Consider the following 16,867-nt stretch of genomic DNA (forward strand, 5'->3'; position numbering starts at 1 on the left):
CCCAAAGTGCTATGATTTGCAAATACAGTAAAGTCTCACATTTGGCATGCTAAAATTCGGCGATCCCAACCAACTGCTACCTCATCTGATTTAGCAACCATATTCTCCCATTTGGCAATTACTTGCCCCCCAGAAAACACTAAATTGTATCTGGTGAGCATATTCTTGCCTTTGTTTTTCCCCAAAAAAAATGCTCTTTAACTGTTCTTGGCGTACTCCCCCTCCAAGTTTATCAATCTATCATATATTATGACTTCAGTTCTCAGCTACCTCGTTGATGACGTCATGCCAGCTGACCAAACATTTTGAACACTCTTAACTGAGTTCTGCCACAAGTGATAACGTGTGGCAAGCCACCTCTCACTTCTGCCAGGCAAGCTCAGTGCAATCTACTGGGTGTGATGGGATGTCAAAGGCCTCTATGGGGATGATGGCAAACATGAACCTCAGAGTGGAAGGAAACAGGAGCCAAGATGTATCATGTGGGGAAAAATATCAAATACATAATGAAAAGACCCCAAAAACGAGGTTATAGGTCACCAAATAAGCATATAAAGGTTGACTCTGACGGCTCTTTTGTCAATTTATGTTTTTCCTATTGTTTTAACTATTCACATTTGGCGAGCTTTCTCTGGCACCAATTAATCACCAAATAGAGGACTTTACTGCATATTGAAAGCCTGATGTTGCCATAGTAACCATACAGTAAACCTAATACAGCACTGACATTTGACAAACAATTTTCAAGCACTTGTTTATGTGCCTTATTATATGATAATTGCAATAAAAATCATGAAAAAATATCATGGCAGCACACATATCACTTCAGAACTCAAGTGTTACCAATGGTTCTCAAAAACGTAATTGTAAGTTATTATAAAAGTGTATGATATCACAAGCATAATTCAAAAATTCATTAACAAATAATCAAACACTGAAATAAAAGAATGAGAGGGTTTTGTTTGCCTCCCTACAGTTCCACTCCATGAAGCACAGTGCCTCACGATGATGCCAACCTTCCAAGCAAAGAACTATTCAAGTTTTCTTATCCTACACTGGTGAAGCAATCAACTGTCCTGTCCCAAAACTTTTACTGTTAATTTTATACTATCAATTATGAATACAAATATCTTGTAAAATAATACTGATTATTTTTCAAGTTTCATCATTCATTGGGGTTGAAGGCATTCACTGAAGCAACTTACAGCATCCAACACTGTGAGATCAGAAGGTACAGCCACTAAAATCATATTCATCAATGAACTTTCACTCACATCCTGGGAAAAGTCTTTTAAATATGCTGCTTAGATTCATTTGACTCTAAATGGTTGTCACTTGTCTGCACATCTAATAAAACTGGAAACCAACATTTTCCAATACTTAACAAACACCCAATATGGTGATAAGTGCAGCATGTCTTTACTGCATAAGGGCTGCACTTATTTTAGAAAGCCACAGTGGCAACACTGAGTGCATTGGTATAAAATTTTAGGTACCTGAAAAAAATTACAAGCTCTGAAGAGTGACTGACAAGTAACTTGTCACTCCAAGTTCCACCTGGACAGTTCTTACAGTAAGTATATAGTTCGATACACCTTAGCACTACTACCTTTCCTGCTCTCACACACAAGTAAAACTAGTTTCTGGAAGTCTATCTTCAGGGATTCAGGAAAAATTACGAGGATTTATGCACTACTTTTACCATCCTCATTTACCAAACAAAAATATATTTATACATATGTAATTACAATTTTAATTTTACTATTATTCTTTCTAACTCATTATCTATTGATGACTTCTTCCTAGCATAGGGGCCTGAGAATGTTCTTCTCATTATTATTTGAAGAACTATAATTTACAAAATAAACTACTATCAAAAGCTCTGTACCATCAGTATGGGATGAAGTCTCAAAATATCATCAAGGTGAACATCTCCTAGCCTCCAATATTACACTTAATGATAATGCATGTATGAAATGCATGTTTGTGTGAAACCTGCAGAAAATCACAAAAGGGTAATTCACTATGAGTATGATGGATGGAAAGGCCAATGTTATACCTTCATTAACTACCAAGGTTTTGGGTATCCGTGAAAAGACTGAGAGCCATTCGTATAATTACTTCTACTCTTCCAAACTAAAACTTGTTGTGAAATTCAATATGGAAATAGTCTTTAAGGCATCTCATTACACTGTTACTGGATGTCCACTTTAATTCTCTTCCTCTGCTTGACTCTGCGGCCAACAGTGTCATCAACAAAATCACAGTTATCGCTATCCTCGTCACTTGAACGACGCTTCTGAGTGTTGCTCTCAACCTCCTCAGCAAGGTAGTTTTTGTACTGACATGAGACTGACAGGTCCTCAGCACACTCCTGACTGGCATCCCACAGGTGCTGTGTGTCATGAGAGTTAACACAGGAATGGAAGGCAGACTGTGACTGAGACGTGTTGAAAGGAGGGAACTTTGTGGGAACAAGTGATGCAGAAAAGTTAGGGGAAGCAGCTTGGTCACTGTGAGAGGTGGCCATTGTCTGGGAAGTGGTTGTTGGGGGCAGAGATGCAGTTTCGGGCTGAGATACATGTGCTGGGTTACTGATGTGAGATGGATGAGAGGAAGCTCGTGAAGCAGCTCTGCCTTGAAATTCGGACATGCTCTGAGACATTACACATGCCTGAGAATTGGAGATGCTTTGATAGGGAGCTTGGAGCTTTGAGCAAGTGGCTTGTGGTTTTCTAAGAGGTTCTGACATGGGCTTAGAGCTGGGACAACATAGGTCAAATGCACACTCAAGATTCCTCACAGAGTCCCTAGCCCCTTGCCACCTGTCTTGAGCCTCACTGTGGGCATGAAGACTGGCATGGCCTCTCTTCTCTGCACTCTCGGGAACAGCTGCCGCCGAGAGGGGAACATACACCAAGGACTCCTCCCCTCCCTGCATCCTGACACCTGCCTGTAACTGTGGGTTGGATCCATCGACCACTGACTGGCCACAGCTGTAGCATACCTGAGCCGGAGACTTGGACCGCCAGTACTGAAGCTCTGTCTTGCATTTATTCAGTTCCTGTGGGAATAGTACTTTTCTTAGTCAACTGTTAACATTCATAATAAAGAGGCTGAAAAGGTGCACATGGATGCTTCCAGTCACTGCTGGGATTGTTGTTTGATACTCCAAACCCATTAAAATAACTGAGTGATGGAGGCAACTAAGGGCTACGGCAAGCCTACTGTCCTATAAGGTGGCAGTCCAGGAACTTATCGACTGCACCTCACAAGGGCGAGGCCAAGTCAAACCACCTCACTCCAGGTCATGGCTAATGAAACAGCCTTGTGGCCTCATTAACACTAGGCTGTGATTCATTAGGTGGGTAAGGTTCTCAGCCCAAGTGCTAGGCTGTAAACCTGGATAGAGGATTATCCTTCAGGTCAGTGGGATACATGAGGTGGTGTGGGCACTGACCGTAATAATCTGACCAAGAGTCATAATTACCGACATCTAACATACCAGCTGGTGACAATGGTTGTATCAGGGTTGCGTTCTTGCCAATCAATATGAATTCCCTCATTCAAACAAAGAATTAGGGTATTTTTGTGGCAAAGAAGGAGGTAATGGTGGTGACTGACAAGGAAAGCAGGGATGCTGGGCATATTATTCTCAATAACCTTCCCAGGTCCACCATGAAATTTGCTATCTTCAACTTGGCTTGTGTATGCCACCCTGTGTAGTGAGTGATTTTTTTTTTTTTTTCCATGGTTTGGGCTCCATTGTGGATTTCATAGGGTTTTAGGTTGGTAATTTCAATGGTTATCCTGCAAGTGTTGACAAGAAAGCAACAATAGATGACATCCATGATTGGCTGAAGATTCATGAAGGTGACCCCAGACATCCAACTCTTGACTCATGGTGAGACAGCTGCCTCAGTGCTGATCCAGACCAAGAAGCGTCTGTCTGTCAGTTTCTAGCATGAGGGGCAGTGGAGGCAGCAATACAATTCCTGGTGCATCCACACAGTAATACTTTTACTAAATTTTGCCGAGTTCCTCGGTAAATAACTACATGACATCTGACTTACTTCCTGAGCTGCTCTGCAAACAACTATATAATTTCAACTTTCTTCAGGAAATGTTTTCATGAACAAAAATACAATTATGTGCTATAGACAAATAACACCAAATAAAACTAGATGCAATTTGTCTTTATATGTAAGAAGAAATTATTATTAGGTTTCATACTGAGACTTAGTGCCGTTATAGAGGTAAAGGCAAATGTATATGCTGGTGGGCTCCCTTCTTTCATGCATGTGGACACTCGGAAATTAGTTTCAGCATATTTCCCATTACCACGGCCAGTTCTGCCTCGTGAGCCTGCCAGAGGTGATGTGAACCACTGAACAAGGGTTGCTGTCACCCACTGGACCCAATAATTATGTCAAGGAAGTGTAAATCTTAGCACAAGAGGAAAGGGCAGGAATTCCCACCACCCAAAATTCTAAACCCGAGTGGGAATCACTGTCCCCTATGGCACACAGGTTAATGTACTAGCTGCCAGCCCTGTTGAAAGAAACTGTTCCCACTACACTTTGGCAACACTTGTAACCGTGCCTCTAGACAAAACTGAAGCAAAAGCACAGAAACATTTTCACTGCATTTCCTCACCTGAAGCACAGTGCTGAATTTGCGTGCAGACTCCTCAAACTTCTTGTCGTATTCATCCATGCGAGTTGCATACTCCATATTTTGCTTTGATTGGTCAGCCAGTTTACTTTTACAACTCTTTAATTCCCTTCGAAGGGCAACCAGCTGAGTGTTGTACCTGGAGGAGAAAAGAGTACGTGAAGAAGGGAAGCCTGTTCCAGTCCTCTGATTCCAAATCATACAATACAAAGGTTAAGACACCCAGCAGCACAGTGGTTCCCAATGTTCTTGCACTCATGACCCTTTTCAAAACATGCGTAACCCCATGATATCACTGTTTTACACATTTTCAAATACCTTCTCAACACTCACCAGCAGAAGCATATTGTACTAGCAGAATAAAGGCATAGAAAATTATCTAAAAAGCTGTAAAAATTTGTTCTCCCAAGCCCTTTCTATCAAGGCTTCATGACCCCCAGGCCAATCCTTCTCAACTTCCCTGGGGGTCTCGACACACCGGCTGGGAACACCTGAAGTACCACATTTCATAATTCATGGTAAGAATTACCTTCATCTGAAGATAGTTCTAAGACTTATATTCACATTTGACCTTAAGCTTTCAACACAGTGATGGTTATGCAATTGCAATCTTCCCTTTCCTTACTCATCTACAATCTGTGCAGTCCTGCTTCATGCTGGCACAAGTTTTACTGCCACCCTATCTGTAACAAACATCACCATCTTTTCCATTTTCATACACACAAAAATCTAAAACTATTTTGAAATATACACTTATCTTATTAACTATGGAAAAAAAGTGGACACCAACGCTCAGCACTGCACCTACATGAACTTCAACAAGTACAGTTAAACCCTTCATAGGTCAGCCTTTGGATAAGTTTGAGACTTTTGAACTATTGGATGTTACACAGGGTAAGTCAGGAAGTGTCTGATTTATCATGAAGGGAACCAGTCAGACTCATTATGGTGAAAGTCAGACTTCGTTTTTTTTCTCTCTGCAGAGTAACAGAAACAATGGAAAAGCCTTGACCAGCCATGTTGTTTGGGGAGTTGTTTCAGTGAGGAGAAATCTGACCCTCTAAAAAGCACATGATTGTGGAGCTTTATTATGATGATGAAGGTAAATTCCTTTCTCCATACTGAATACATAACTGATGACTGGAATGCATTATCCAATGTCATGTGTCAAAACTATACTTAAATAAAAGTAACTACAAGATAAAATGTGGAAAGATAAAAGCTTGACTTCATCCTGTAAAAACAAATGCATGTGTAATATATGAGGTAAAAACACATGTCTGTGATATAAAATAGAGTACACACACACACACACACACACACACACACACACATTAGAATGAAAGACTAAACAAATATACATTGGCCTAACAACATTAACTCACTTCTGACTCCCTTTGGCTTTGGTTGAATTAAGATAAGTTGGACTTTACTGGAGTTGCTTCGACCAGGCTTATTTTCCTGAAGTTATCCACAAAAGGTAGAAAAGCTTTGATAACACAAATTTACGAGTTATGCATGGTCAAAAATTGTTGAGTTGGATCAATGGTAAGTGGGACCCCCCCCAAGCCCTGAGGTGTCTGACTCATCAAATACTTAGTGCACTGCCTTTAACAATCAAGAAACGAGAGTCTGACGTACCTCCTCATGCCCTGGCGGATGCGCTTGATCCTCTTGCGCAGGACCATGTTGGAGGGCGGCAAAGTGTCCCGCTCAGGCAGCTCATCCTCCGGCTCTGACGCTCGTCCACTGCCAGTTGGTGACCGGATTCCACACCCTTCTGTGAAAAGAATGTTTGTCATTAAAGAGAAACAACACATTCAACTAACACACCTCAGAGTGATGCCTGTGTTCCCTGTTGGCATTATTATTTGTCAACCTGTTTTCTGAGCCAAATCTGGTGTGGGTTAGACAAATGGTAAAAATCAAAAGTTATATGAGGGAGTAGGGACTGCTGAATGACTTATGCAATATTATCAAATGCACACATGCACACAAGCACACACACACACACATGAATGTATGTATCCAAGTGATGGAAACACACAGTCACAGCTCCCAGATGTCACTGTCAAAGGTACCAGTATTGGTATTGAAAAAAAGGTAAATCAAATCTTAGGATATCAAAGTATCTTGCTGATGGTAGAAAGTTTTAAAAGAGACAAGAGATAGTTTTGACCACATCATGTAAGATATGACCTAAACACTGCCAATTGAGCTAATGCTTGGCCCCTATAAACATTATCCAGGAAAACTTATTCGTAAATATTACCTGAAAACCTTGAAGTAATATCAAGGAAATCCGATCCAAAGCATGTGATTTCAGGGAGGCGAGGCTCTATGTGTTCCTTGAAGTACTCCATGGCCATGGTCGAGAGGTCAAAGAGTTCGTCGGTCACCTTGTAGGCGCGGCCCAGGTTGGGTGTCTTTTTAATGTAGGCCAAGATGCGGTACACCTCATCCAATATCTGGAAACAGGCACAAGATTACTTTTATGGCCTACTTAATAATTCGTATATATATATTGAAATACACAATGTGAGGGCTAAAGAATCTACCAAGAGCTTTTGATTGTTACACCATACACAGTGCATGTCAAACGTTAAGCTGTGGGTTGTTGAATAGAATGAAATGTTAGCATAACCCTTATTCAACTTGACCTAATATTCTCTTGGGGAAAAGTGTAAACTGGAGTTTTGTTAAATAAACCATAAATGAAGACAAATGAAAACTATAACCATTTATCTAAATATAAAAAACAAATATCAAACAAAGAGCCACACATTACAAAATTACATGTTTGGTCACCTGTACCAGAGCCTTTAATATATTTTAGCATATATGCAGATGACACTTACGTCTCCAGCAAAGAAGCAGCAATGTTTCCGCTCAATGTGCTTCCCAAACGACATCTGCAGAAGAGTAAGGCGCATGTGCAAGGTTTCTATGATGTCAGACTCTCGAGCCAAGGGATGCTTGCGGCGGGCACTCTCCCTGCGCGGCATCTGTCCCTTGATTGCCTGGAACCTCTGCAACATTTGATTCTGGAGACGCTGAAAGGTGCTGTTCAGGATGTTGGAGCCAATCTGCTCGAACCTCTTGCAAGTCTGTAAAATAAGAAGGGTATGCATTAAACAACAGGACTCAACGACCTTGAAAAATCATATTTACAGCCATATGCTCGTCTTCCAACATCATCCTCGAAGGAAAACTTAGCATTTCTAAGGTACCTCCAGACCTCCCTTGAACCTTTCCCTTGGGACATAATTAGGAATTATATCGTCATTTATGCACAATGAAGTGCTTGTATAATCTCATTGGCGTAAAGTACATACATGAATTTCAGTCCACCTTGACCCGAATATGAAGAAAAATTTTAGATACAAACATGTTTATAAGACTTTAGTGTTGAAGTGAATTAATGTTGTGATGTTATTCTACGAGGTGTACCGTTTTTTTGGCAACGTAAATTATGTTCTATAAGGTGAAACGTATGAGCGAGAATTACATTTTCAGAATAAGAAGTACATTTTGTTTATTTATAAGTGGAAGTAGAAGAACTGCAATATATTCAATTGCTCAAGCTATACACTTTTTACGTAGAGGAAGCGGCAACACCGTGTTCCAACAATGTTGTCAGCTGAACCGTGGACCACCTCCTCGTCAACTTGACTGTTTTCTCAGCCATACTTCATATATGAGGTAAGCACTACATTGATAATCATCTCCTGTGCTGGCCAGGAAGGTTTATAAAGGGAAGTTAATCAGACTTCTTGCGTACAAAGGACAGAGGATGCTTACAAGGACTGGGGAGGCCTCCATCACTTCAAAACTCATGCTAGTGTGCAGGTGGCACACATATGACTACTCCAGTACCACAACAAAGGATTCGGTTAATCATGTGTTTATTTATGTGTTTATGCATTCAAATAGATTAATAAAAACATCATAGCATTTACTATGGTGGCCATGTTAATAAGGAGAGGCATAGATTCCTGCATAAAGAAAATGTTACGGACACCAATTTCCGTTAACCAAAAGATCTAGATTGCAGTGATACCAGATAAGTGTTTCATGGAGGGTTTTGATCTGGCATAACTGCTCGGAAGGAAAACGTCGGTGGACGAGCATATGGCCGTTAGACAGTATCGCATGCAAGGCACTCTACATCTATTATGTGGAGGTTAAGAATCTGAAGAGAAGGAAAAAAATTAAAGCTATAGTTGGTTTCATTCCATCTGTCCACTCGCAAGTGTAGATGTGGCCCATGTGCATTGCTAGTTCATGATTGAGTGAAAATCAACTGTTGTAATAAACATTCATCCTTTTCTTGCAATAAAATATTTGAATATTTGGGTATACAAAAAACTCTGGCGCCTTCCTATATAAATATCCCAACCATGCCGATCTGCATCACCACTATACTATACAAGCACACAAAAGCTTGTATCACACAGCATAGTTAAATTGTACTTGAATGAACAATGGCCTTTTAAAGTCTGTATTCCTTTATAAAGACATCTAAAATCGTACATCCAAACAGTTTCCTTCCAACACAAGCAAATCTCATTATCAGCTTACCAGTCTGACTTCACAAATTTTTTTGAAGGGCAGATATGCAAATATTTTTTCAAATATTTCATTTGGAAGGTCTAATATTTCTATCCTGGTGACTTGCACAGTGGGTTTGCTCTGGGCCACCCCCGACAGTGTTGGCGACGCTGCTGGCGATGTGATGACTGTGGAGGACAATACCGAGGAGGAAGAGGAGAAGGAGGTGAAAGAGGATGAGGATTTCGCCGAGGAAGACGATGAGCAGGAAGACGAGGAGCAAGAGGAGGATGAGGAGGAAGGAGGAGAGGAGGGAGGGGATGATGAAGCTGAGGCACCAGCAGCAGCTGAAGAAGATGCAGACGAGGCTGCTTGATTTGATGTGGAGACGAAGGCATACGTGGAGGAAGATTTTGATGTACCAGCCACCTGAAAGAATATATGGAGCTGTTATTTATATTTTTTTAGCTTACTCAATTTAATTCCAACTATCATAAATAATATAATACTAATTATGAGCCTATGTGCCACACTCTACATCAAGTAAGCACTCACAGAGATACGCTTGACGGGAGGTAGATAAGAGAAGGTCGGAGGAGCTGCAGGGTCACTGTAGCTGTGGTCCCTCAGAGGACACACCTCGCCAAAATGTGAGAGTCGTGTCAACACCATCCTACCATCTGCGTACACCCCCTGGGAAAGAAAATGTGAACTATTAATATCTACTCCAAATAAAGTATGACTGAATGCTCAACATCACTCACAGGTACATGTTTGGTATTTTCCCCAAAGCTCATGTTGGACTAGAACAGTTCATAACAATGGATATCAATCAACGAGGCTTGATGCAAAACATCTCAACAATGGTGTTCCTGGTAAAGCAAGTTTTGAGTTGGCCCAACCTCAACATGGATATGGAACATCTGGTGGCTGAAGTTTATGCTGTGCCAGAAGTGGGAGTCTTCAGTAAATGTTCAATTCTTCTCACAGGGATAGTTTTGTGGATTTTCCTACTTCGTATGCAAAGTAGTCAAAATAAATTGAACTTCAAGAAAACAAATGCATTTCTATGGAATAAACTTAATACAAGGAACACTAGCACATCTTCAAATATTAAAGAAATAAAATAAAATAAATCATACATGCTTGCTTGATGTTATATGCCAATGGCTAAGTGTGCTTCAGTGATAACCTGTGGTCGGGAGGGAAATGCTTGTGATAAAAGCACCTCTTTCTTATCTGTAGTTGATTTCATAGAGCTGTTAAGGGTTTATAATCTCAAATATCCCAGCTTGAAGCTATCCAATTGTATTTTCAAGTGTTATCTTGATTATACTGTATATACATATGTAAGATTTACAAAAAATGTTAAATAAATATATGAGTGCTGAATGAATTACATGCTCACACCAGACAACAAGATCCATGTAGAGGCGAGAAACAATCCCACTTATAGAAAGTATAAACTTGCAAAGTTATCATTCACAGTGTCAAATTTTAGTACAAGTTTAGATATGGAGTACAAATATTAACTCAATAAATACAAATAGTGCATAATCAACTTATAAACTGATGTCTAGTCTACATCATTGTAAAATTTTGTTGATATATATTTTTATGAAGTACTCAATTTCTATGCACCACTACTACTGGTGGTGCTGCTGGTACTGTCATCGCAGAAGTTATTGATGCAAATTCTAGACGTAGAGGGAGGCAATAATAAAAGTTGGAAAGTTTTGTTCAGGCGGCGCAACATCTGTGGTCATATGCCGGAGAGAGACAGAAGGGGAAGGAATTACAGGAGAAGGGAACAGATCCCAGGAGACGGGACACAACTCCCAATTAATACCTGGTACCCATTCACTGCTAGGTGGACAGGGGCATAGGGTATCGGAAAAGTCGCCCAAATTTTTCCACTCCGCCCGGGAATCGAACCCGGGCTCTCTCGGTTGTGAGCCGAGTGTGGAGGCAAAAATATTAGTTCCTTCTAATCTGATACTCTATGTCCCTCTGGGAAAGAGCACTGTCCTAACCCTATCAGCTGTCAGCGGCCCATTGGTGGATGGACAACACATGGCTGTGAGAAAAGGGTCTCCATTTTTCCCTGGAAAGGGAAGGTAGGAGCTCCTTAGGGTTGCTTGTATCAATATGGATGAATAGAAAATGGAAGATGACAGAAGTGATAAACAATTATGAAAGGAAAATTAGATAGTGTTTGGCACTGGCTATCATTCCATAAGCCCACCCGTCTCACAGCGGACACCTTGGTGCCGTAAGAAGTACTTTGTGCACATACAACAAACTACTGTATTGCTTTGTCATCAAAACTCCCTCATTTGTGATATTATTTTCTAAACTATTTCAATCAAGAGCAACGCGCACTACGTTGGTCTAGCTGCTAGACCTACACATATGTGTGAAAACAATGCCTCTGCCAATCAAAAATATTTTTAACTAATTTAACCAATCACAGCACTCCATTTTGCAGTGGCAGAGAGAAGTGGAAAATTTGAATTAGTCTGAGGATGGCATGTGCTTGGGATGGTGCTCTCTGGTTAGTTCACCTGAAGTGGAAACTTTTTCACAGTAGCAATTAAGACCGTCAACTTTTTGCATAATCATGGTGTTCTACCCAAGGTCCAAAATGGAAGAATGACCGAGAAAACGGGGGAGATTTAGAGGTGCAGGCACTGAGGTGAAGCCCTGTGTTGCAAGTGAAGGGAGGGGGGTTAAGGGGAGGACAATGCCCCTCCCATTAGTGGTTGTGGGGTGATATCATGCTGGATTAGGTTGAATTTCAATGTGTGGGGTGAAGCCCTCCATAGCAAGTGGTGGGGAGTCAATGGGGGGACTTCACTTCCCCCCCATTAAGGGTTAGGGGTTACATTAGATTAAATAAAGTTGGAGTCAATCAATTTTGATATCTGCTTGTAACCACCTTTCATGTGCATAGCAAATGCGTGTTATGACGGTGACTGGCAAGAACTGGCAACTCGGCGGTGAAGCATCAGTGTTAATATTAGTTGTAGCAAACAATTATTATCTCTAATAGATAATTTGTTGCATCAACTCATCTGTGAGGATGAAACCATTTTTTTTCTGGTAGATTTTGTTGTTTTGTATTAACAAGCAACTTGTTTTTATCGCATATCATTACAGTGAAATCAGATTAACAAGACCGTTTTTGCATTGGCTCCCACGGGTCCTTTCCTCCCTGCTGCTCTGCCACACAGTCCCAACACTTATCTTTTCCTTTCACATGTTACCTATAGCTAATGTATGAGAGGAAGAGATAGGTGCTGGGATAGTGTGGCAGAGCGGCAGGGAGGAAAGGACACGCAGGAACCAATGCCAAAACAGTCTCGCCAATTTGGATTCACTATAGTTTTCTGATGATGGATGGGTGGGTGGGGGGTGAAAGAAAAGGTTTGTGACCGAAGCAGTTAGCAGATTCTTTCAAAACACCAAACTTGCTCAGAAACAGTTTCATCCACCAGTGTGCCATGGGTGAACTTCTGTAATATTAACCTGTGAGTGTTGGTGGAGCCAGGGGTGTGGAGCCAGATTTAAAAAATAATTGACTCCAACTCTGACTGGGAAATTTTAAGGTTGCAACTCCTACTATGACTCCACCCCCCTCCCTGAACTATCACATTTCCACAATAAAATCCATGTTAAATCAATCTTCTCAAATTGCTTTTTGAGATGTCCTCCCACAAGATCTCCCACAAAAGCTAATTTCCTCCACAAATTTGTGGGAATTTCCCAAGAAATGGCAGCACTGGCCTAGCAAAGCACCCAAATACTTTAAACAAAAAATGATCACAAATTAGAGTTAGAGATATTTTTACCGATTCTTACTCCAATTCCAGCTAAAAGTGCCCATTTCACTGACTGTGACTCCACACCCCTGAAAAGTTGTGGTGTGAGGGAGTGGAAGTAATGTTGGAGAGAGGCTGTGGAAAGTTTACAGGTGATATGGGTAGGGAAATAAAAGATAAGAGGGAGGGAAGGGTGTGCAATATTGGTCTCCCTACAAACATGGATGGACATGTGTGGAACAAGAATAGCATGGATGACAGGTATGATTGGTACTGTGTAGCATGTGTGGGTGTGTGCATATTCCCCAGTGAACAATCAGGAGAAAAAAAGCAAGACTGAGATGAAGAGCTCTTGGGAGGCTTATAATGAAAGCTCAGCCCATTTACAGTGACACAAGAGAGACAGCCCACAAAGGTGAGCTGTCTCCTTAACCCATCCACTGCGATTGGCATGAATTTCACCTTCACTGGTAGCCTGGTATACTCCCAGGTCATTTTTGCCTCTGTGGTGGACAGTGGAGTGTTTCCCATGTGGTACCGGTATGCTAGATTTCCCCTCCCACAGCCACTTTTTGCTCCACTCCAGTAGCTTGGTGATGTCTTCTTGTAGGAAATTCGCATTCAAGGAAAAGATCATTGGAGTGGTTCTGAGATCAATACTCATGGACTCAGGGCCCATGGCATAGTCATAATGCATTCCTATTTAGTGACTGGGTAAACAGGAAGCCAACAGTTGCCATTTGGGCTGGGAGTATGCTGTTCTGTGTAGTTGACCGTCTGTGTTTGCTCAGTCACAGTTTGATGCAATTCCTACACTTTCTACCTGCTCCAAACTTTTGCCATACCAGTGGTGGATAAAGAGGGATAACCAAATTTATAAGTACAACATAGAGAAAAAGATGAGGCACACAACAGGAATGCCTATACAAAAATGCAGACATCAGTCCTTGGCTAGTCAAGAAACATACTCTGTGGTTCACTTGAGTACTGGGTTCAAGGTTCAGGTTTCTGGATCTTTCCTTCATGTGTGACTGTCTCTGACTTAACCTTAGGTGCCTGGGGAGGCTCCAAAAGTTTGACTGGGTGAGCCTAGGAACTCGTAGGTCCCCCTTTCACCTGCTAATGAAGAGGAGGCTCCATAGGTTGTTAATACAGATGAAGAATGAGTGAAAAATCCTTAAAAGTGTTTGCAGGTAAAAGAGGAGATAATGAAATTTTAGAGGACACAAATGCAACCAGACACTTCCTAGGTCATCCTTTTAAGATAAAACTAGAATGCAATTGCACTGGAAATAAACCTGTGATGAATACCATGCAAGTTGGGAAACTATCACATCTTCTAAAAGTATCAAGCTGGAACCAGGTGGCCAATATTACTGCATGAATGTTGAAATTATTGGTGTTTATATATAATTTCCACAAGATTAACAGATGTGCTAGCACAACACAGCACTTCAAGTACCCTGACACACATCTGAGGCAGATTTTAGACCATCTGAGTAAATCTGGTCTCCCCTCATCGAACTATGAGGAAAATGAGGCCTCCTCAAAAGGCATGATGCCTCTTTGGAATGAAAAAGAAACAAAACATAAGACAGGATATATGATATAAAGCACTGACCGAACCAGACCTTACCAGTACGTACTCAGAGTTCCCTGCACTGCACTGTGAAGGCCTTGGCTGGGCAAACACTGGCCATGCACAAACAAGGCTCACAAAAACTCACTTCTCAGCCAGTGCTTGTCCTTCATGGAGCTTCAGGGCCAGCTAACTTAACTCATAGGCTTATATTTACACTACTATTCTTGCCTGGCCCCTTATGGCAGTGATGCAATGCACCTTCCTGATAAAAAAAAGGCAGCAGAGAACACATCTATTGAAAGCAACTGAGATTAACTAGTCCAAAGAAACTAAATCTAACCTAACCTAGCCATACTAAATCTAACCTAACCTTACCTAAAGCTAACTTAACCATACTAACCATACTTAATCATACTACTAACCATATTAACCATACTAACACAACCATACTAAATCTAACCTAACTTTACCTGAACTAACTTAACTATACTCAATCATACTAACTAACCATATTAACCACACTAACTTAACCATACTAAATCTAACCTGACCTTACCTAAGCTAACTTAACCATACTAAATCTAACCTAACTTAACCATACTTAACCATACTAAATCTAACCCAACCTAAGTTAACCTGACCTAGCCATACTAAATCTAACCTAACCTTACCTAAGCTCACTTAACCATACTAACCATACTTAATCATACTAACTAACCATATTAACCATACTAAATCTAACCTAACACCCTGACCTGACCCAAAATGCTATAAACGGAAATAAATCCTTAACTTCACTACAATACATCTGCTCTTCATGCATATGGGGTTCAAAATATTCAGCCTGACATGATTAACACTGTGAAATATGTAAAAATGATACCTATGCAAGAAAAAAAACGATAATTATGAGTTAAACGCAAATTAATACTAATCAAAACGGGAAACACCGGCGAAATATCAATGGCAGGGGAAAAGAAAGTGTTGGAAAGGTATACGGCGAGGAAGAATGGCTGGAGAGAAGCTGAAAAAAAAAATGTTAGAAAAATTACGAGAAAATGAAAACCCAGCAGAGGTGACTCGGGCCCTGCCACTGTGACCTTGGCTGCACATTTCGCCTTATATCACCTCTTGCGACGCCTTATCTCTGGTCTTTCTGTGGTCCTGTAATGTAAAAAGAATTCATAAAGCTGTTAAAAATAGATAAGAACCCACAATCGAGCTACAGCCTTACTTTTCGACGATAAAACTGCGGCCTCCCTCAACAGACGTCCATGAGCCAGCCGAGGCCTTGGGCACAGACTAGTCACCGTATTTGGGGGATTTTCGGGTCTTAACTGTCTTTTTTCGGCCTCTTCCCGGCGTTTAAATGGAAGATGAAGGTTTACTCTATCGACATGGTAAGGTTTGATGGCGTAGAGGCCCCCACACTCGACGTAGAAGGGGAGAAAAGGAAAGGTTTCTCCCGTGGCCTAGTGGAGACAAAGGTATAGACGCCGGGATGGATCCTTCTTCTTCTTCCTCTTCTTCCTCCTCCTCTTCCACTTCTCTTCTTCCTCCTCTTCTTCTTCTTTTGTGGCTTTCTATCGCTACTTGCTTCCTCTCTATCCTTTCGTTATTCTTCTATCCTCGTTTGTACCTTTTATTCAAGGCTTTTCATGGGGTTTAATGTTATCATATTGCCTGTCTTTATCTCTCCTTTGAGTTTTTTCCTTCTTTCTCCTTCTTTCATTCTTTCTCCTTCCTTCTTTCTATTCTCTCGTCTAATGATTTGTGCTACTTATCTATCTATCTTTATTGATCATTTCCCTGTTCTTTCCACTATTTCATTCATTTCATTTCTCATTTAATGCAGTTTTATTCTCCTTATCTTTCTCTCCTTCCTTTTCCTTCCTTCTCCTCTCGTCTAATGATTTGTTCTACTTGTGTGTTCATCATTATTTATTATTTCCCTGTTCTTTCCACTATTTGATTCATTTCATTTCTCATTTATTGCAGTTTTATTCTTAATTCATTCTTTCATTCTCTCCTTCCTTCCTTAATTCCTTCCTTCTCTCGTCTAATGATTTCTTCTACTTGTCTGTCCATCATTATCTATTATTTCCTTGTTCTTTCCAGTAGATTCATTGCATATAGCTCATTTAATTCAGTTTTAAGATCATTTACATTATCTCCACTATCTTATTTTACGTAACTCATATTTCTTTATATAATAACATTCTCTACTAGCCTACATGTC

The 16,867-nt window shown here is 40.7% G+C and overlaps 1 protein-coding gene across 1 annotated transcript; it reads right to left on the reverse strand.

The window, feature by feature from the left end:
* Positions 1–1,074: 1,074 nt before the first annotated feature.
* Positions 1,075–16,183, reverse strand: LOC126981027 (uncharacterized). The gene is made up of 8 exons (XM_050831654.1): positions 15,863–16,183; positions 9,781–9,918; positions 9,256–9,654; positions 7,533–7,781; positions 6,947–7,142; positions 6,316–6,454; positions 4,657–4,813; positions 1,075–3,064 (listed from the first exon to the last, which is right to left on the reverse strand). Exons 2-8 carry the CDS (start codon positions 9,895–9,897, stop codon positions 2,195–2,197), a joined length of 2,127 nt encoding a protein of 708 aa, XP_050687611.1. The 5' UTR covers positions 9,898–9,918; positions 15,863–16,183; the 3' UTR covers positions 1,075–2,194.
* Between the last annotated feature and the right edge of the window lie 684 nt (positions 16,184–16,867).

The sequence above is a fragment of the Eriocheir sinensis genome, chromosome 46 (assembly GCF_024679095.1).
Source record: "Eriocheir sinensis breed Jianghai 21 chromosome 46, ASM2467909v1, whole genome shotgun sequence".
Classification (NCBI taxonomy): domain Eukaryota; kingdom Metazoa; phylum Arthropoda; class Malacostraca; order Decapoda; family Varunidae; genus Eriocheir; species Eriocheir sinensis.